The following is a 21,260-nucleotide window of genomic DNA, read 5'->3' as shown; positions in this document are numbered from 1 at the left end:
AAATAAATAATTATAAAATATGTACATTTCCATATTATTATATATATATATATTTTAAAAAAACATCAATAATATTATACATAAATTAACATAAATCAAAAGGTTATATACTTTACAACCGATCTTTTAAAAGATTTTGTCTTTACATCTCCATGATGTTTCTCTGTTTGTTACCGTAAAGGGAATGCACGGTTTAGCACAAGTTCCAGCTTCTCTCCACCTAACGCACATGCCTCTAACACACACAACAGACGTTGATTGGTCAGTTGGTCAGCTTTAGTGATCAGGTCAGCTGTGGGGGAAAAATGTATTTATTGCTACGGAGTTACAGGTCAACATCAACCTTATATCACCCCTAGAAAGAGTATATAATACAATATGGCCACTCCAGAGAATTCACATTTTAATGGCAAACTTAGGAGTTAAAGCGAACTTTCAATAAACTGCCCTCATTATAGTTTCATCCTCCGGTAAGTTCATACTTGCCTGGGCTTGGGGGTAGGACATGCGGTGAAAACCCTCCGTGTGCTAAGACAGACTCCCATGAGTTATCATGTGAAAGGGGAAGGGACGTCCAGTGCAGGTTTCCAGGGACAGCAGGCAGGAAAATAACATCAAGAGTCACTCCATCTGACAAAGCTATGTGAACACCGGAGAGAAACATATCATTACAATACTAAAAGCATCCCTTTTCTGAAAGATACGTAAACACAGCAGTTAAGAGTTGACGACGGACAGTGTGCATCCAACTGCAAACTATAATCAAATGTGTACCTCTCATTGTTAGGGTAAAGTAGCCTGTGTAGCAAGAGGCAGGAGAGAATGACTCCAACTCTCTTTGTGTGAGGAGTTTGTGAAAGCTGTTGGCCTGCATCCCCACAGCAGCAGCCTGAATGTGCCGTCGTTCGTAACAAAAAACCCGTGGCAATGTTTCAATGGCAACACGTGTGAGTCCAAGACGTGAGGTCAAGGGACTTGTGGGCGGAGTCGAAAAGTCTCCGTCATCATCATCATTATCATCATCGCTACTGTCATTGTCACATTCTCCAACCAGAAACTCCATAGCGCCGTCGAACAGAGAGAAATCTGCGAACATGATGACACAGTCAGTCATGAAGGCTTAGTGCATAAACATAAACACACTATTCAGAAACTGACAGTAAATATAAATATTTTAAAATTATATTATTTATATTAGAGTTACACTTTATCTATTAAAGAATTCATCATTTAACAAACGTCATCACAACAAAAGCATAAAAAGGTTGATTATCATCATTGGTGTGAACCCACATGACATGTGTTTTTGTGGTCCATGGAAGAGAGAAATTGCCCATTTACATTGGACAAACCATATGCTAATTTTCAACAACTGTCCACTGGAGGCTTTTTTTAAACAAAACAACAACACAATGATTGAAATTGTCGTACCCCTTTCTGTATCGTCCTCTATTGCAGGTGGCTGCACAGGTAGCAGAGGCGGTGCTAACCTGAAACAAACTGAAAGTTATCACAAAAACTGCATGTATACGTACACATGCACGCCACACACACACTACCCATACCTTTTTCTATTGGTGGTAGGCCCACTGCTAAAAAGTTTCCTCTTAACAGTTGTCCTGTGAGGTTCAGACCTGTAGTGCAAACCCCAAAACAATTACAATCAAACTTAAGTACTGATCCCAATAGTAATGCCCACTACAGCCGAAACACAAACCCCTGTCTTTGCCGTGGCACTCTAGGGCTCAGAGGAGCGGATGGAAGATCTGTGTACTGTGTTCGCACGCCGTCCTGTATAAAAATGAAAATAAATCTTGAGGTGATTTTTGGTTAAATGTGTAGGATTGTGACAAACTAGTTACTGTGTGTATCTGAACCTCTCTGTGGTGGTAACAGGCTGCAGTGATGACACACTGAATAGCGAATCTCCGCCTTTCTCTGTAATTCATCCTCTCACATTCTAACTTCATCTCTCCTCCACTTATGAGACCAGCTCCACCTGCACACATATACACTTATACACATATACCCCTGAAAGAGTTTTAAAGCATTGCTTAACATTGCATTTGTTTTTGTTATTTCTATGGCCTACCATTAGGGGGCCCTATTCGCCTGGCCATGTTATTTTGCTTTAGCCTACACTGGCAAACTCCACAATGAATTACTCCATTCTCTTTTGCATCTCACCTTGTCTGTTTTCCATGAAAGTGCACAGTGACACAGGAAGGGGTGGGTAACTAAAATATCCTCCAATCACAGCCCTTTCTAGCATGCTTCGCTCGTCTACCTGCTTCAGCCATTGGAGGAACTGTCGGACTGGGCGTACCCCTTTGTACGGCATTACGGGGCGAGAGCATGTGCCTGTAAAATAATCATCAATAACAATAAATCACAACAGCTCATGAATCCACGTGGATTATGTGTGTGATTATCTGTTACCTGTGCAGTACACCTGGGTCAGTGATGTGTTAGTGAGATATTCAAAAGTTGTAGTTCTGTCAATGGCACTTCTGATAAGTTTTAACCGTGTGCAGACAAGTAGTGCCACTAGAATGCAAAAAAGAGACATAATGTAATGTGTACAAAAAACCGCACAAAGAGAGTAAATGGCAAATGGAAAGAGGAGGCAATGACTGGTTACTTGGATAGATTCGGCTTTGAATGTCAGGCTGTGATGTGGAGAACAGCTTGATCATGATTGGCCTATCTGTAGTTCTATCCTCCAACTGGAGCCATCGATACTCTTCAAGCTCTGACCTCTGCCCATCTGCAAGTAGACAGATATTTATGTACATTGCTTATATAAATATCTTCAACGTGTGTTTTTCTGTATGTACCGTACGACTCACCTTGGCTTCTGACACGTTCTGATCGACCAATGAAAATCACCACACCAATGACATCGCAGATGTGGCCATGTGGACAACTAAGAAGTTCCTGCCTGTAAAACATGATACAAATGACTCTGCTAGGCCCTTCTTTAAGTCTGGTATGAGACTTCAAAGGATATTTGGATACTGTTCTGTACACAAACCTGCAGACAAACGTATGAGGCAGGTCTGGCAAAAGCCAATCTGGGGAAACCTGGTTCTTAGGGATGATAGAAATTTGAGCAGTGGGGTTCCTGGAATTAAGACTGATCTCTAAAAGATGATCAGAAATAGATAGAACAGACAGAGAGGGGAAGAACTATTGCATTCGTGTTAAAGCATACAGCTGTAAAGGCAAAATATTTAATTTTGCAATCCTTTGTTAATAAACAGTATACATCACATGTAAATACAACATATGCAATATATATATAATACATGCATACAATTAATAAATTATTGAAGTCGTTGTAATAAAGGTGTTTTGAATATCTGATGTACCAATTTGTGGCTCTGAATCCTGCCCTGAGCGACTGCTGTAACTTTCCTTGACTCTGTAGCGACTCAATTTTACAACCTGGCCAGGCTGCAGGATTCGATACCAGTCCAAACAAAGTGTGTTCCACAGCACCACACAGGCACTTGATGAACCATCCCCGACAAGCAGCTCCGCCTTAGGGTACAGGAGAGAAAGATAAATAACACTGACAAGATTCACTATTTGAAAAGTTAACATAAACTGTTAAAACAATATTTATAATGTTCAAACAAACACACCGAAACTGGACATACTGTAGGGCAGGGTGTCATGTGACCTCTAACCTTATAGGGACTTTCACATTTCTGATCTGTTTTCCCATAATACATCAGTCTGGACTTGTGCAAGATCCTGACACACAACACTCCGGGGAAACTCCGAGATCCACTTAAGAAACGCCTGCGTATTACAGAGAGTGAAATTGTGGACCTCGTATCTGAAAGGAAAAAATATGTATTAGGAACAGCACTTTAACCTCACACCATATTTACTGTTCGATCACAGAGTCAGATCGTTTATAGTATTTTACTTATAACCAATGGCAGATTTTCAAATATAAGCTTAACAAATACGTCCACTAAGCAGGCTACGCACCCTCTCTTTCATCCTCGCTGTCGTCTTCTGCACCGGGTTCAGAGGGGGGCGTGTCCCGCCACATCTCTCCATAAAAGTCCTGATTATTCCACAACGGCAGGTACGACCTTCTCCGGGCTCTGAGCGGACCTGCATTCGGATCTCCTCCCATCCACGGAATGGATCTCACGTTCACAGATGAAAGTGCCCGGAGAGCCGCGTCGCCACCGCAGAGTCTATCCACTTCCAGATTACAAACGTGAAACGAGCCGCCGTCTTCGTCGTTGTCCTCTCCGCGGCTGAACTCCACGTTCCGTATGACTGACCCGCAGTGCAGTTTGTTTTTGCTGATGAGTCTATTGACAACGGGATCCACAGAGACGCGGATTTTACAGTCTCCGTCAGTGATGGTTGCGTCAAACAGACACTCTGACATGGAAATAACGTCCGGAAAACGGATCTCGAAGTCCGGGTCTCTGCCATAACGCTCCAGTGAGATCACGTACAGCGGTTCCGAGTGGGTTCGTGCCCTTGGGGAGGACGAGGTTTTTGATATTAGTTTATTTAGAGCCTTCTTGAGCGTGCAGCACTCAGACGAACAACCTGACTGCGCGGCCATGTTTGTGGGAAGCAATAATAATAATACAGCAAAGCATCATGGGAGTTGGAGTGCAGCAAGAAAGCTGGTACTCGGGACTATTAACACGTTTAGTCTAGTGAACAGTTAAGGTCAGTTTTTGTATTTAAGCATTTACTAAAAATGACTGTTGAACGTGTCAATCGTAATAGCATAAAACACAGCCATTTTCTATATAATGTAATGGCCAGGCCTACTAGAGACAAATGCTTTTTTATGTGCGGTTGTGTTCCCCGCATTTTGAAATAAAACAAAAAGAAGAAAACTGTAATAGTTATTTATTGGTTCTACTTTAAAAGTTAACCAGCATGTGCTGTTGTTTCCATGGAAGTTCAACGCTTACGTTGCGTCTTATTATAACAAATGCGCCATCTAGCGGGGGTCTGAGTCACTGAACACAGTTGAAGAACAGTTCACCGACGACAAGTGACAGAAGTAGACGTGGTGCCTTTTATGCTTGTTATTCGTCAGGGTTCTTGGCAAAAAGCACAGGAAAAACCGATCTGCATAAACGAGCTATTCGGAAGCCGCCAGATTATGGTTACAATTTATATTCGGCATTTTTTGTATGAAGTCTTAGTCTAGAATAGACAAGTATTTAAAGTCTGCGGTCTTTGAGTCCTTTCTGGGGTTGCCATGTGGACATATTACAGAAATGGTGTTGTAAGAAAAAGACTTGAGCAGAAAACGGTAAGTTTATTTAAATGAAATGGAATTAAGGTCAATGTAATAACGGCTTTAATACAATTGCTTGTTATTACAATAAAACAGGAGAGTGAAGTTGTCAACCTTCCTCCCATCCACAATGGGATCCCCACAAAGCCAGCAATACTGGTAAGAACTGTGTCATATGTGTCTTTAAATAATAGGGCTCATACAGCAGGTGACCCAGGTCACTATTTGTTTCAATGGAAGCCTTGCATCAGCTGCAACACGATCTGCTTGGTGCTGCTAATAAGGCTTCTTGTGTTACTTGGGGCAGCAAATCATTTGAGCTGTGTAGGACACTTTGTTGCTCCCTCATTTAAGATGCATGACTTGTTCAGGATCACCAAACCCAGGGCCAAACCACAGCTCAGAGACTGCATCGGCGACACTTCAACAAGTGTCTGAGAGATCATGACCTTCAGGGCAGAACCATCAAGATTAAGGTTTGGAAGGTTTGGAATGTTTTGAATCTGGATAACCATCATTTTATTTAACTAGTATTAGAAACCACACCACAATTTGTACCTAATGATTTATTGTCAGTGTTGACAAAGGATTCTCTTTTATTATGTATATATATGTGTGATAGAAAAGTACAACAGGCCACCAGGTTCCATTATCTAAAGTGAGTGTGGAAAAAGATCTGGAAATCACGGCTCACCTCAAAGTAAGTTTGAGACAAGTATCTCATTCATGTTTTATAACCGTTGTTACTGTTGGGTTCAGATCTTGGGTCCAGATGGATTATTAATGGTTATTCTGTTATGATTCTGCATTTGGCAGTGCATTCAGTGTGTGTGTGTGTGTGTGGTTATCTATTCATGCAGTGGTTATAGAAAATAGTTGTTTTTGTCAAATTTAAAAAGGAAAGAAAACATGGGACCCCATGTATCTGTAGTATGACTATCTGTAACACAGCCCAAGCATTTGGTCTTTCAAAAGCAACAAACTTTACAGGTTTTAAACTAAAATATTTTTTGATGATACAGAGATCGTACAATGTACCACTCAAAAGTTCATGTTGTTTTGTCAAACCCCTGTATATGTTTTTTAATCAGTACTCTTGTGTTTCCATGACTTTTTTTATTCTACATCCCAAATGTAAGAAAAGCTCAAAATCTTTTATCTGTGCAGGAACGTTTGCACCAGCGTCACTCAAAGGGATCCACTCAGATTTCATCGATTGAGGAGAAGGAGGCCAAAGTGTTTGGCTCACATAAATCTCAAACAGTTTTGTGCAAGGTTAGTAAAGTCTAATAACACGCAAAGCATTTATCATAATTAAAAAGTCTCATAAAGCCACGGTGTCGACTTCATAGACGAGTGCACACAGTGTGTTACTGTTCTCTGACCAGGTTTCGTCAAACACTCCTGTACTTCTGCAGAGCCATGTGATGCTGGAGGAGAAAGAAGAAGAAGAAGAAGAAGAAGAAGAGGAGGGCCAAATAAATGGTCAAAATGCATCTTCATGTACAGATGAGGGCTCTTTGTCTGAAGGACCATTTAGGTCTGCTGATATTGAGGACGAGCAAAGATGTTATGAGAGAGTCCCAAAGCTGCAAAGCCATGCGTCTCCAAAAATGTTAAATGATGGGAACGTTTTATCATTTAATGTTAAACAAAGAAGATTCATGATCTATCTGTGCGGTGGGTATAAAGGTGAGGCTGGTGGCGTCTTCTGAGCATAGACTAGCTGTAAAGACTGTTCAAAATACGTCCTGTACATACCTTATGGTAAAAATGTAGCTATGCATAACATGTCGTGTGTGCTTGCAGATACTACCTCTGAGCGTAGTGCATTGATGGAGAGTGTGTATCCTCGGCTGTATCTACACTGCAAGCAGAGAGGATATGATTTCAGGATGATAGACCTGCGTGCAGGAGTGGGAGATCCTGTTTCAGACCATCATGATTTGGCAGAGCTGCACGTGGAGACCCTGAAACGGTGTCAGGAGACTGAAGGGCCAACATTTTTTGTAGGTTTTATTGTATGTAGTAAATTTTCTTTGGTCTTTAGAGGTAACCGCCTTAAACCTTCTAGCAGCCTCATAACCTTCGCAACTGTACAGCAACACCCGAGCGTCATTGAATTGCAAGGACAACTTGTTCACAAAGCATTTTTCCCTTTTTTGTAGGTGTTTGTTGGTCAGAAGCACGAGATACAGTCACTGCCGAATACAATCCCGCAAGAAGATTTTGAAGCACTTCTTAAATCTGTTGAGAGAAACAAAAATAAACTGTCTAGGAGACAGTCAGACATTGCTGTTGAATCACAGTCCAGTTTTGCCACCATCAACAGTGGGAGTGTGATCCTGGAGCATATGGCGGATGACAAGGAGCTTTCACACAGTTCGGCAGAAGTTAATGAGAACGTGGGTTCCAACAACTCCATTTCAGATGGAAAGGACGCACATCTGGCCAGGAGCTGGCTGGACTTTGACCAGGATTTGACTCTAATGCAGACGTGGTACAAGCTGGATACAAACACACTTCCCCCTGTGTATCGCTTACTTCCTGTCAGGTAAGTTAAAGGATATGCTTAAACGGAACAAATCATCTCATTTAACTTCAAACTGGTTTTGTTATTGTTTAATAACATACAGCACAACTCACTGGACATTAGGAATTAAAAGATCTGGAATTTCTTTATTGACAAGCTGAAAACAATACTTTGTTCAGAATTACCGTGCTGTCAAGGGGACAGAGCACTCTTTGTTTGGTTCCCATGGCTAGATGACTAATTGTAATATTGCAGGTATTACAGTTGCTTTGTGTAATGTTTTGGAGGATGTATTGACAGAAATGTAATATAATATACATAACTTCAGATGTGTATAAAGACCACATAATGAAGTATTATGTTTTTATTGCCTTAGAATGAGCTATTGCTATCTTCACTGCGGGTCTTACTCGCATGGAATTCATTCATTCATGTTGTCTGTACAAAAACTGCTCTACAGAGCACGTTTGGTAAATACATTATCTCCTCTGAGAAAGAAGCGAAAACGTGACAACATCTAAGTTCTTTGTCAGCCTCCGTAGGGCTTCGAAAGGGAGGGAGGTTGCAGTGAGCTGCTTTGCCAATTAGGGATTTTCTCGATTTGTCCCCAAAGCTTGCTTAAATAAGGCTTAAAGGTACAGTTCGCCCCAAAATGAAAATTCTGTCATCATTACTCACCCTCAGGTTGTTACAAACCTCTATATGTATGTGTCCTGCTAAACACAAAGGAAAGATATTTGGAAAAATGTCAGTAACCAAACTCCCATGGTATTTATTTGTCCTACTATGGCAGTAAATGGGGGATGAGATTGGTTTGGTTACTGACATTCTTCCAAATACCTTCCCTTGTATACAGGTTAGGAACATCCTAAGTAACTGAATTAAATTTTTTGGGTGAACTGTCCCGTTAATTCTTTAAATAATTTTGTAATTATGTTTTCCCCTCTGATTTACTTCATTGTAGCACACATCATCCTGACTTCCTTAGTAGAGATGGGCATCGCAGGAAGCTTGGGAGAAAGGCATGGCGCTCTACATGTGTAAAACTCTGGAATGTTCTATGGCGCTCTGGACCTGAAGCCATTGGAGAAGACGCCACCTGTCATATGCTTAGGACAGGCAGGTCTTCAAATATAATTTGTAGATGGAGGGCAAACAGCTCCGTTGATATCACTTGGTCAAATGTAATTTATGTTTCAGTGTTGGACTCGGAGGTGGAGCAGGGTTTTGAAGGTCAACTACCAGCAGAGGAGTACTGCCACTGTTACAAGCGGATCATCACTGACCTTCTCTACAATCTGAATAGTGAATACGCCTGTCAGTTTATAGACCTGCATAAAGGAAGACCTGAAATCAACCAAGTCTTGCATCAAGCTCAGCAGCGCTTTGTCCGCCACATCCACTTCAAGGTGTGTGTATGATGGCATATGTTGAGAACATCATTAAATCATAAATAGAATATGTTATACAAAAAGATTTGCTGTCTACGTATTCTTTTTTTTAAGCTGAGACACACTAATGTCCATGAGACGGACATCAGCTGGGGAAGAAAAGGTCTCAGCGCCAAACACAACAGATCTCATCAGTTCTACATTGAACGTCTCTGCTCGCACGTCCAGCGTGCTGTTACTGCAGCCCTTAACAGGTAACAAAACTCACCAGTCGATCTGTTCCTGCATCTCGCTTTACTTGGCCGAATAATTTGTTGTCAAAGTCATGTTCCAGTGTTATGCAGGTCAGTCTGGCTAAAGGCTCCTATGATGTTCAGAGGAGAGACATTTCCAGGCGTCGAGTTGATGAAGAGATTCAGCGTCATGCCAGATTTGGAATAACACTGTAGGTTACAAATGTTATAATTAGTTTTCTGTCTCTGTGCTCAGTTTTTCATGACAGACTTGAAGTTGTTTTGTTTATTTACACAGTACACCGTTTTGTTTCTTTTTCTGTAGAGCACAGGGGTATGTGTTCAGACAGGATTTTCTGGGTGAAGTGAAGCGTACACTTCTAGCATCATCGTCTTTGCTGTTACTGGGCGAACCAGGATTTGGAAAGAGCACAACACTTGCCAAAGTGGCACAACTCATACCCACCTGGATACCTGGGTGAGCAAACAAAGAGAACATAAACATACATATTGGATGTCAGAATACAATGTCAGTGTTTGCTGGTTTCATTTTGATGTATTTGCCAGATGCTTCTCAAAGTAGTACTTAAATACAATTTCTGAATAGAATTAAATAGCTTTCAGACAGTCTGATAGATATCCTACTACTACTAAAAGTGGTTTCATCTGGTAAATTCTTAGGGATGCCAAAGTGCTGACCTGCTTTGTGGGTCTGACATCTGACAGCAGAAACGTGCGTTTGATGCTTCAGAACCTGTGTCTCCAGTTAGCCAACATCTATTGCCCAAAAACAGACATATCTGAGGTAAAAGGCCTTTGACACAATATTGGATAAACCAAATTTTGAGATGGCTTTATCAAAGATCCAGCAGATTCTTTTACACGGTGAAATATACTCTTCTTTTCCTCACAGACACTGCCAATGTTGTCCAGTGAGCTGTGCTCACTGTTGGGGCTGGTGACAGAGGACCGGCCCCTGACTCTAGTTCTGGATGGTCTGGATGATCTGAGTGAGGAACATGAGAGTGACCTTTCCTGGCTTTGTAATATAATACAACCACACGTGTTCATCATTTTGTCTGCCAGCACGCAATCTAAATGTGCTCATATTCTGCAGGTAAGCAGATGAGTATGGATATATACAGTTGGGGATGTTTTTTTTTTTCTGTATGATGCTCAAAATTCTATGTGTGTCTGTTCTTTTTTTATTCTATTCCAAAGTATGACACGGTCATGTTCCAGGTAATGAGAAAATATACAGTCAGGGTTGCTTTCTATCTCCACCTCATTCCGGTCTCATTTAGTTCTCTCCATCTCTCAGTCCCAGCTCAAGGTTTCCGTCCTGACCCTGCCTGCTCTTAACAGTGAGGAGGACATCACATCAGGACTGGTGTCGAGACTGGCATCAGACTCTCGCACACTAACAGAAGATCAGTGGAACCTCTTAGTCCAGTCATGTCTATCATGTCCATCACCTCTCTTCCTAAACTTAGCCTACGCCGAGACCAGAAGTTGGTGTTCCTTTAGTCCCAAAGACAGTCTCAACCTCCCTTTGGATCTACAACAGCTCTTTGTGAGCATCCTTGTTCGCTTGGAGAGAGAGCACGGCGCGTGCTTTGTGAAACGCATGGCTTTGTTAATATCCCTTTCCCGTGCTGGTGTGACCGAGGAGGAACTTTTAGTGCTGTTGGGACGAGATGATGATGTGATTCGTGAGATGGCTGTTTTGCACCATCAGACGTTGCCCATTTCCGAATACTCCCCAGTGCCGTATGTGTTTATCATGCGACTTCTGCACACTCTGAAGGGTTACGTCACAGAAGCAGAAAGCGACGACACATGGGTTCTGCGCTGGACTCACACAGAGTTTGGCTGCATCGCCCTGCAGCGTTATGCACCGACAGAGGACTCAAAAAAAGCCATACATGCAGATTTCGCAGATTACTTCAATGGGAACAGCCCAAATAACCAGGTTTTTGAGCCACTTGCATGGATCAGGACGGACAAGGGAAGAAATTGCTATACATTTAATTTGCGCAAGCTTCACAGTTTGCCCTATCATTACATCCACTCGAGGCAGATTATTCCATTACTTAGCCAGTGTCTGTTTAACTATGAGTTTCTTTTACATAAACTGTGGGGTCTTTCCATCTGTCACGTTGAGGAGGATCTTAAAGCTTCAGTCATACCGGATAAGTACGTTTGTGCCTGCATATTGCAGAAATAGCTGTTTTCGGTAGAAAGACTCTCCAGTTATCAGCAAGTAGTGTGTTTTTGTCAAGTTTAATAATGTAGTGTGTGTGTGTTACAGAGAGCTTCTGGACGTAAAATTGTTAGGTCAGGTGTTGCGTCTTTCTCATTCTGTGCTCTTGAATGAACCCTGTCAGCTGGCCTCTCAACTCTTGGGGCGTTTGCAACAAATCATAGCACACGACAAGCCTGTTACTTCAGGTACTGTATGCACATCAATCAGGTTTAATCATAATTAATAATTCATTACATTTATACAGCGGTTTTCTACATGGAAGGGGGAATCTCCTCAACCACCACCAATGTGCAGCATCCACCTAGATGTTGCTACGGCAGCCATGTTGCTCCAGAATGCCCACCACACACCAGCTTATTGGTGGAGAGGAGCCAGAGTTACGAAGCCAATAAGTACATATGGGGATGATTAGGAGGCCATGATGTATAGAGGCGAATTTGGCCAGGAGGCCGGGGGATTTTAAATGACCACAGAGAGTCAGGACCTCTGTTTACCGTCTCATCCGAAGAACCATTTAATTTCTAAACATTAGTTACACCACTGTTTCCCAATCCTAGTCCTCGGCCCCCCCTCCCAGAATGTTTCGCCCTATATAAACCACCTGATCCAACCTATCAGCCTCCATTCTGAATGTTAGTTAGAGTATTAAGGAGACTAATGAGAATTTTATTCTCAAAAATGTTTTGTGAATCCGGCCCCAGGTTTCTTCTAAAGGGAGACATCTAAATCTTTCTGGAAGGGGGGACCCGAGGACTATAATTGGGAAACACTTGCTAAACACTAAAATGAACTAACGATGACCAATAATTCTACTGCAGTTTTCAATCTTAGTTAATATTAATACAAAACCTTACTGTAAAGTATTAGGCTTACATTCATTAGTAACAAGTAACAAAAGAACAGAGACAAAAGTAAATAGGCTCCTATTAATATAATATATTTTATTGATATATAATGATGTTTTTGTAGAAGTCCATATAGAGGGAGAAAAGGGAAAAGTTTAGATTTAACAATACATATCATAAAATGTGTGTGAGTGAAGTTATACAAACACCAGCGAACAGACTTCAGTGTCAAACACATCCATGTATCTCAGTGTGCAGTAACCGTATGTGTTGTTTCAGGTGACCCGAGAAAATACTCCTATCTGCATGATCTGTTAGCACAATGCAGGAGCTCATCACTACCTGTACTTGTGCCCTCTTACACCTGCCTTCTGCCTCCAGGTGGACTCACACACACACCCATTTCAGGTACGTGTAGTTGCATATTTTGGGTACAGTTAACGGTTAATCAGCCAGGACATTTGCCTTAATCTGTATTTAGGACTTGTGTAAAGGGAGAGCTGAAACCATTGAATGGATAAAGTCCAATGTTAGTTTATTTTTGGATGTTCAGTGTAAACACGGTTCTTACAGAATTTCTGCTGCAAAATGGTGTAGAATAGTTTATTAAGGTGCAAACTGGGATGTATCTCTTTATATAACCAGGTCATATGAGTTCCGTTACAGCCCTGGCTCATGGAAAGCATCACATAGTCTCCTGCTCTGCTGATGGAACTGTGAATCTGTGGCAGCTGGATAAACAATTAAGACCAGTTCGATCTTTACCCAGAGCTCAGGGCTCGGCAGGAAACTGGGCTGCAGACACACTCTCTGTCTGCTTTGATGACAGTGTGCTGGTGCTACAGATGGGTCACTGGCTACAAATAAGAGAGATGGATTCTGGGAAGGTGCTCTATATGGAGAAGGAGTCTTTGGATGTTCCTGTGGTCACATCCACCTGTGATGGGCAGTTACTTGTTGTTTTTTATGATGGAAGTAACATGGTTAGGGTAAGACCTTATTTAACACAATATCTAGCCATGGATATTGTGAATCCTTTTCATGAGAGATGTCTATTTTAAGTTTAAGACTTAACTGATATAACATTTTCCTCCGATAGGTGTTTGATCTTGTGGCATCCTGTGTGCTGTTGTGTTGTGTAAACATCACTCTTGAATTTGAACCCATCCACAAAGATGAGTCCATCTTGGTATCTCACAACTCTGTTAAAGACTATGTCCTCTTCGCCTACAGGTTATCATTATCACTTTTGTGCACACATGAACATTTAAGCCTCATTAATCATCATTAGCATTTCGTTCTTATTATAGCATTCTTTAATTATACTATAGTACATATCATGTTGTCAGCCATGTGTGAAAACAATGATACTGTTCCTGGATCATACAATGGCCTGTTGAATTATTTAAGAATGTGCGTCTCACCCAGCATGCATATGCACATCACTGGTTGCCTTTCTAGTGCATCCACTTCCGTGCAACCGGAGCGAGCACATCTGTTGACACAAGAATTGTTAAAAAAGGGCTAAGCCTTGCCACCCCGCACGTACACAAAATGCATGGATGCAGCTCTGGCTCCTCTGCTACTCCAGGGCATCCGCATTTTGAATTCGATAGACGACTGGCTGATTTTAGCTCAGTCTCGGGAGCTAGCACTTCAACATCAGGATGTCGTCCTAGCTCATCTCTAAGCTCTCAGGTTAAGACTCATCGTCAAAAAGAGTGTTCTTTCTCCTACGCAGAATACAACTTATCTGGGGCTTATATGGGCCTTGATCGCGATGCTGTCACAGTTGTCTGCTGCACGTGTCGAATCCATCCTGTGCAGCCTGAGGAGCATCAGGCTAGACCAAAAAGTCACTGTTCATCACTTTCAAAGAGTTCTATGGCTCATGGCGGCATCCACGGTGATACCTTTGGGCCCCCTGCATATGAGATACCTTTGGGCCCCCTGCATATGTTGTGCCTCAGAGCCAGGGGGTTTCAACCAAGGACCAACCCCTAGAGCCCCAAATAAGGGTGACGCACCAGGGGCTTCACACCCTTTCTATGTGGTTCAGACCTCGGTTATCCAACTCTCGGTCGGTGTTATCACAAGATAACGACAGACACTTCCTCACGGGTTGGGGTGCGGTCTTAGATGGCCGTCCAGCCCAAGGGATCTGGAGAGGTCATCTTCTCGATTGGCACATCAATTGCCTTGAAATGATGGCTGTATTTCGGGCCCTAAAATACTTCCTCCGGCAGTTACTAGGCTACCATGTCCTAGTCTGGCTGGACCTGAATAAACTGGCCCAGCAGATCCTGCCAGAGGGCAAATTCCTGTCCCCCAGAGCGATTTACATCCCGGGGCTTATGAATGTGGGAGCAGACTTGCTGTCCAGACAAGCTGTAACGAACAGGGAATGGAAACTCCACCCCAAGATAGTTAAACAAATTACGGGAAAGATTTTACAATGACAGTCACAGGAGACAGCACAATCTCCCCTGTACTTCTCTCTGACTCCTCCAGCTGCCCTAGGTCTTGACATGATGGCCCACATGTGGCACAGACTGCGTCTTTACGCATATCCACCGATAGCTCTGCTCCCGGGAGGCCTGGTAAAGGTCCGTCAACAGTGGTCTCGTCTCTTATTGATAGCTCCCCGTTAGCCAACCAGAATCTTGTTTTCGTATCCCTCCTCGATGACACGCCGTGGGTCGATCCCAGTCAGGAGGGATCTCCTGTCTCAAGAACACAGGGCCATACTTCACCCCCGTCCGAGCTTTGGAATCTCCATGCCTGACCCCTGAAGGGGACCAGCTGAGTGGTACTTCGCTTCTGCCCGAAGTAGTAGAGACTATTCTAAGTGCTAGGGCTCCCTCCACTAGAAGGAGCTACGCCCTTAGATGGAGCGTTTTTGACAGATGGTGCATGGCGCACCCTGCAGATCCAATTCACTGCAAAATTGTTTGTGTTAGAGTTTCTGCAAGAGAAACTGTCCTCAGGGATGAGCCCCGCTACTTGATGGGGTTTCTGTGGGAAAACACCCTTTAGCCACCCGCTTCTTTCGTGGAGAGAGGCGGCTGAGGCCTCCCTCTAGAGAGACAGTCCCGTCATGGGACTTAGGGATAGTGCTCGAGGGTCTGGTTAGCGGCCCTTTCGAACCTATGGAGGCAGCGCCTCTCAGACTCCTGACCCTTAATATGTTTTTTCTAATAGCAATTACTTCATTTAAGAGAATCGAAAATGTACAGGCGCCCTCGACCTTCCCATCCTGTTTAATTTTTGCCCCTGGGATGGTCAAAGCTATTCTGCATCCTCACATGAGTTTTCTGCCTTAAGTGCCATTCTCTGTGGATCTGGTTGTTCTTGAGGCCTTCTGTCCTCCGCTGTTCAAGATGTCGGAGCAGGAAATTACACTTACTGTGTCCAGTACGTGCTCTTCAGAATTATATCCACCGCACCAGCCAGTGGTGTGTATCTAAGCAGCTTTTTATATGCTACCAAGCAAATGATTTCGCATTGGGTGAGGGATGCTATTGCTCTGGCCTATGAGGTGCGTGGTCAAGCTTAACCTCTAGGAGTCAGAGCGCATTCAACAGTGGGGGTTTCATCTTCTACTGCCTTAGCAAGAGGTGTCCCCTTGCAGCAAGTGTGCGATGTGGCAGGCTTTTATAGTCTGGACGCCCATGCTACTCCAGGCTCACACGTCCTGGAGTCTACATCCCAGAGTCACATCTGATGCCTCCTCTCGGCTTGTGCATACACACCACACAACCTTGGGGGATCCAGACACCTCCAGTGCGGTGGCGTTGATATTTTTCGTTCCCATGGCATTTGAAACGCAGCATTGAGAGTAGCTTTTGATAGGAAATGTCTCGGGTTAATTTGCTGTAATCCTGTTTCCTGAAAAAGCGGGAACGAGATGTTTGAAAAGTGTTTGAAATGTAGCATCTCACTCCCGCTTTTTCAGGGAACAGGGTTACAGCCAATTAAACCGAGACGGACACTCCTGTCAGTTGCTTCTGTCACATACACAAACATGCTTGTATGCTTTGTAAGTTGACCTCATTTATAATGGTGTATGCACCACCTCTAATGAATAATGTGAAGATCCTATATATGAACATTATGAGAGGTAAATGCTTCTATATTTTATACAATAGGCCATGTGTTGTGTGTTTTTGCTTAATAAACAGCCGACTTCTGGAAACCGTTTCTATAATAAATTACTAACACTTCCCTTCTGTACACTCATTAGAATGTTTTAGGAACTCCATTAAATTACCATGGCAGTTTGTGTTAATGTTGTGAAGTGCTGTGGCAACAGTTACATTGATTAGACTGTAATTATACCTGACATATAGCCAGTGTTGTCACGGACTGTGTAGGAGTCGAACCCAAGACTAGACTAGACTAGACTAGACTAGACTAGACTAGACTAGACTAGACTAGACTAGACTAGACTAGACTAACACAGGGTAATAATAATTCAAGAAACAAATGACTGACCATGTAGCGCATGGGGAAGGGCGTACAAAGTACAATGAACGAGCACAGGACAATAAGCATGAGGATGTTTTAAAGGGAGACAGACGAAGGATAATTAACAAGGGTCAGGTGCGTGTACTGAAACACTCAGGGAAGGTTAACGAGACAAAAGGGGGGGAAACACTGACGAGACACGAGAAAGCACATGGCAAGTCAGAATCAAAACAAAGCCATGTCTTTCTCACACAAAACCTAAGGCTATGCCATGACTCCGCTGCAAGACCAAGAATAAACATGACATGATAGCGGAATCATGACAAGTGTGCTACATCATTATGGTGTTTAATAAGAACTATTTGAATGCTATTTCCTTTTTTATTTTCATTCTTAGAGATGGTGGAGAGGCAGCAGTGTTCAATGCTAAAGGTGGAGTTGTCTCTTGCACTCTGAAAGCTCTGGACCCTGCAGCCTCCATACAAGCGGTGGAGATGAGCTCTCAGTATTTACTGCTGTTTTGCCGGTAATGTTAAAAGCTTACATGATCCCTACCTGAATTATATGTATATTACTTGCATGTTCTTTTATTTAGGTTATTGTATATATGGTATATAGGACATTTCCATTTTTAGAAGATAGCCCTTGAGTACATTGTTGTACGCTTCTTATTATGGTGCATCTTGGGATTGAATTGGTGCCCTTAATAATGTCTGTTTTCAGACACTACTACAAAAATGGCGGTCCCATTGTATACAATACACAATAGTATGTTATATAGTACACTGTTTAATGCTGCAGAGACTTTTTGTTCCACTGACCTCCATTCAATGTGGCAGGCAGAGAACATCAAACAAAGACGTTTTGCATTATGACATGTTACAAAGTTAAAGTTTGGTGACTTGTGGATTCGTATCACATAGACGTGTGTCTCAATTAGTTACAATCCATAATTAGTATTTGAAATAAAAATTAGTTATTCCCAAATCATAGCATGTTGAAATTAATATTCTAAAAATATGCAGATGGGGTTCTATTTTCTGTGAAAATTTGAGTTTAGTGCACAGTCCACTGTCATTAACACAATAATAAATGCGATGCTTTACTAAATTAACAAGTGTAATTATACAGTTAACCCCGTTAACTGGAAGTTGCGATCATTTTTACTTCTGTATTTTGACGCACTTTCGAGTGAAATGGAATTTTGAATTAGAAAATATAATGGTCTTTCTCTGCGATTTGATTGGATGTATTAAACAGCCGTTGCATTTTTAAATGGAACTGGCAAGAGACTGACAGTTGAAGGGGAGGAGTTAACGGATGCTCTGGCCAAGCCGTCTAACATACGCCATATAAGATGGATAGTCTTTACAGGACGGAAGAGCACTTTCAGATATTAACTTTAGATTATGAAGGCACATTCATTTTAAAAAGAGAATAACCCATATTGATAAACTATTTACAGTGAAAGCTGCAATATTTCGTAAAAAATAGGTGATGTTATTTTTTATTTCACTGGGACTTTAACATTGCATGACAAAAAATGTATAAAGAATTTATTAAATGCAAGATCTGCCGTCTAGTAAACAGATGTGATTTTCGTTACAGATATCCTTATAAAAGACACAATGAAATCCTTCACATTGAGCTCTTCAGCACAGCATCTTTCCAGTACCTGCGCTCTATATTGGGTTGCAGTCAGGACTACATTTCCCAGGTCACCATTGCAGGTGGAGGTTCCTATGCTGTGGCATTTTGCCCCATCCCTCAAAGTGCTACCACAGAGATTATAACCTGGAACCTTGAGACCGAAGAACATAAACACATTGCACGCTTTTCTGGTCTGCTGGTTGCTGGTTAGTTAATGTAGCAGTAAATGGTCCACCAAAACAAACAAACAAGACTTTCATGATAGATAAGGGCAGGACATTTAGATATGTGCTGCCCTGAACTATCATGCTCTAATATAAAAATTACATATTTCTTATTGACGAAAGGAAAATTTATAAAAATATTTAGTATTGTACATATACATTATTGTATATTGCAATTTATAAATATATTTATGACATATCATAAGGTCATATAAACCGCATTATACATTTATTTTGCTTCAAAACGAATAGAAAAGGGACAGTTTTGGTCGTATCATTTGTGTTTATAATTCCTTCAGTCATAAATCATTCCATATATTTGTAGGCAAGGCTCATTTGCTTCTGTGTCACATTCTAGGTGTTTGTGCCGATCTGCAGTACTGTGTGGGGTTCTGTGCCGGAGAGAGAGTATTGCGCACGTGGAACCTCTCATCCAGATACAACGACCAAACACTTATATACAATGTGCACAAAGTGCACAGTGATGGCACAAGAGAGATCATACCAACCCAGAAACATCCCAGGTATAAAGTCCATTGACCATAGAAACAGCCTTTGTTTCAGTGGTTTATTTACTGTAAGCATCATTACACTGTTTGTGATGTAGTGTAGCAAGATATTAGATTTATTTTTTACACCCATTATTAAACAACAAAATACGTTTCTTCTGACTCAGGTATGTGGTGTGTAAAAGTACTCGCCCTGGTACGGTGAGAATATGGAATGTGGCACGAGTGCGATTCAAGGGTCGTCCTGTACAAGTTGACCACGGTCTGTTCTCAAGCGCAGACATCGCACTAGTTCGAGACTTGAAACTTTATATATTTTCTGACTACGGTACCAACGACTTCACTGACACCCCTACATACCAGGTACCTCTTTATACACACACTGAAAATACTTACAGTATTATGTAAATCCATATTTCATATGTACAATGGAATCTAAAGGGTTCATACGAAGGCTTCTGCTTTGATATGCACATCCCCCTTTATGTTTTAATAATATCAAGCACTCAAGCTGACACAGGTCTGTGCAAAACCAGATGATCCATTTTAACACTGAAGCGTAATTTGATAAACTGACCACATACCCAGGGTGTTTGCCTGAGATGGATGGGATAGGCTACGATTAAAGTAGATTTCATAATGCTCCAAAGACCGTACTGGAACAGTCAATTCAATTTGACCTTTTTTGCCAAGAACATTGATAGTAGCGTCAATGTCACAAATTGGCTTACATTTGATTTGACATTTAGAAATAGTAGATAATGTAAATATGTCTTCCTCACTTTGTCATAACAGTTTTGTTCAACTTTCTGCTTGTATAATATTTTACCCTTGATGATGTTTTACTTAGACAATGTTCACTGGTTAAGTAACCCATAGCCTTCACCCCTAAAAATAAAGGTGCTACGCCGTGCCATAGATAAACCAAAAACATCCTAAGAAATCCAAAATGGAAAAGCATTGTTTTACACTATGAATTATGAAATAAATGGTTCTGATGCTGTTCGTTGTTAACCATTTTTATCAATACAGCCATAAAAAGGATCTAAAAATACTTTACAGATGTTTACTTTAATCCAAATGGCAAAGCAACATAGTCAGCATACAGTGTATGGTTAATATTAGTCTTTCCCTTTTTAATCATATATCTGTAAAAAAAACTTGCTTACTTTTTAGTAAACATTGAAAACGGATCACACAAGGGTAAAACAATACTAAAATTGTGAATGTGAAGATTTTTGGGCCCACTGTATAAATTAAAATAATCACTTATTATGCTGTAATAACTATTTCCTTTGTGTCCTTATGATGCAGTGTAATGCAAACAATTTCAGTTTTTATCTGAATGTGTTCTAGACATTGCTGGTGTATGACCTTCTTAAAAGGAGCTACGTTAAGAAACAGACAGGGCTGTTCATTGTGCCCTGCCCTCAGCAAGACTATCGGATTCTGGAGGGTGAAATAATGTTAGGCCTTTCGGAAACACGGTAGGGACACAATATTTTCTTCCTCTTACAGAAGAAACCGAAAATCACAGGATTACATGGATTTGATGTGATCATTGTTTTAATGTTATGCTACAGTATTAATATCCTCCTGTATTTGATGTAGGGATCATTTGATAATGTGGGATCTGGACTCCGGCTATATAAGAGGACGTATCAAGACATCCTACAAGGAGTCTCTGCTTTCCAGCATGGACAGAGATTCCCAAATTATCTCCTTAAAAGAGAACACGGGTATTTAGAAAAGAACATGAACTTCATGACACTTGAGATTACCATTGCATTTGTTGAACCTCTACATTTGTATTTGCTACAAATGGGACCAGTTGCATGACCATAGACGA

General features: G+C 41.6%; 2 protein-coding genes across 2 annotated transcripts; one reads left to right on the top strand and one right to left on the bottom strand.

Moving 5' to 3' along the window:
• Positions 1-39: 39 nt before the first annotated feature.
• LOC306897844 (RPA-related protein RADX) lies at positions 40-4,600 on the bottom strand (the record flags this gene model as incomplete). Its single annotated transcript, XM_079462927.1, has 15 exons — positions 40-292; positions 487-639; positions 775-1,086; positions 1,432-1,490; positions 1,566-1,634; positions 1,718-1,791; positions 1,878-1,999; positions 2,188-2,361; positions 2,440-2,547; positions 2,642-2,767; positions 2,850-2,941; positions 3,035-3,143; positions 3,372-3,543; positions 3,693-3,844; positions 4,003-4,600. The coding sequence occupies 15 exons, from the start codon at positions 4,598-4,600 to the stop codon at positions 171-173; spliced, it is 2,442 nt and encodes an 813-aa protein (XP_079319053.1). The 3' UTR covers positions 40-170.
• LOC306901601 (NACHT domain- and WD repeat-containing protein 1-like) lies at positions 4,073-21,158 on the top strand (the record flags this gene model as incomplete). The annotated part of the gene is made up of 27 exons (XM_079469477.1): positions 4,073-5,308; positions 5,390-5,452; positions 5,665-5,769; positions 5,916-5,993; positions 6,461-6,568; positions 6,682-6,985; positions 7,103-7,302; positions 7,462-7,847; positions 8,791-8,945; positions 9,027-9,235; positions 9,332-9,471; positions 9,552-9,662; positions 9,776-9,928; positions 10,132-10,255; positions 10,364-10,567; positions 10,672-10,692; positions 10,772-11,646; positions 11,762-11,901; positions 12,841-12,969; positions 13,207-13,550; positions 13,661-13,794; positions 17,426-17,554; positions 18,637-18,884; positions 19,261-19,426; positions 19,579-19,774; positions 20,768-20,898; positions 21,023-21,158. Exons 1-27 carry the CDS (start codon positions 5,255-5,257, stop codon positions 21,156-21,158), a joined length of 5,043 nt encoding a protein of 1,680 aa, XP_079325603.1. The 5' UTR covers positions 4,073-5,254.
• Between the last annotated feature and the right edge of the window lie 102 nt (positions 21,159-21,260).

Source organism: Barbatula barbatula (genome assembly GCF_947034865.1).
Source record: "Barbatula barbatula genome assembly, chromosome: 1".
Classification (NCBI taxonomy): Eukaryota; Metazoa; Chordata; class Actinopteri; order Cypriniformes; family Nemacheilidae; genus Barbatula; species Barbatula barbatula.
Note: the sequence above shows the minus strand (reverse complement) of the source record. Positions and strands in the feature narration are given on the sequence as shown.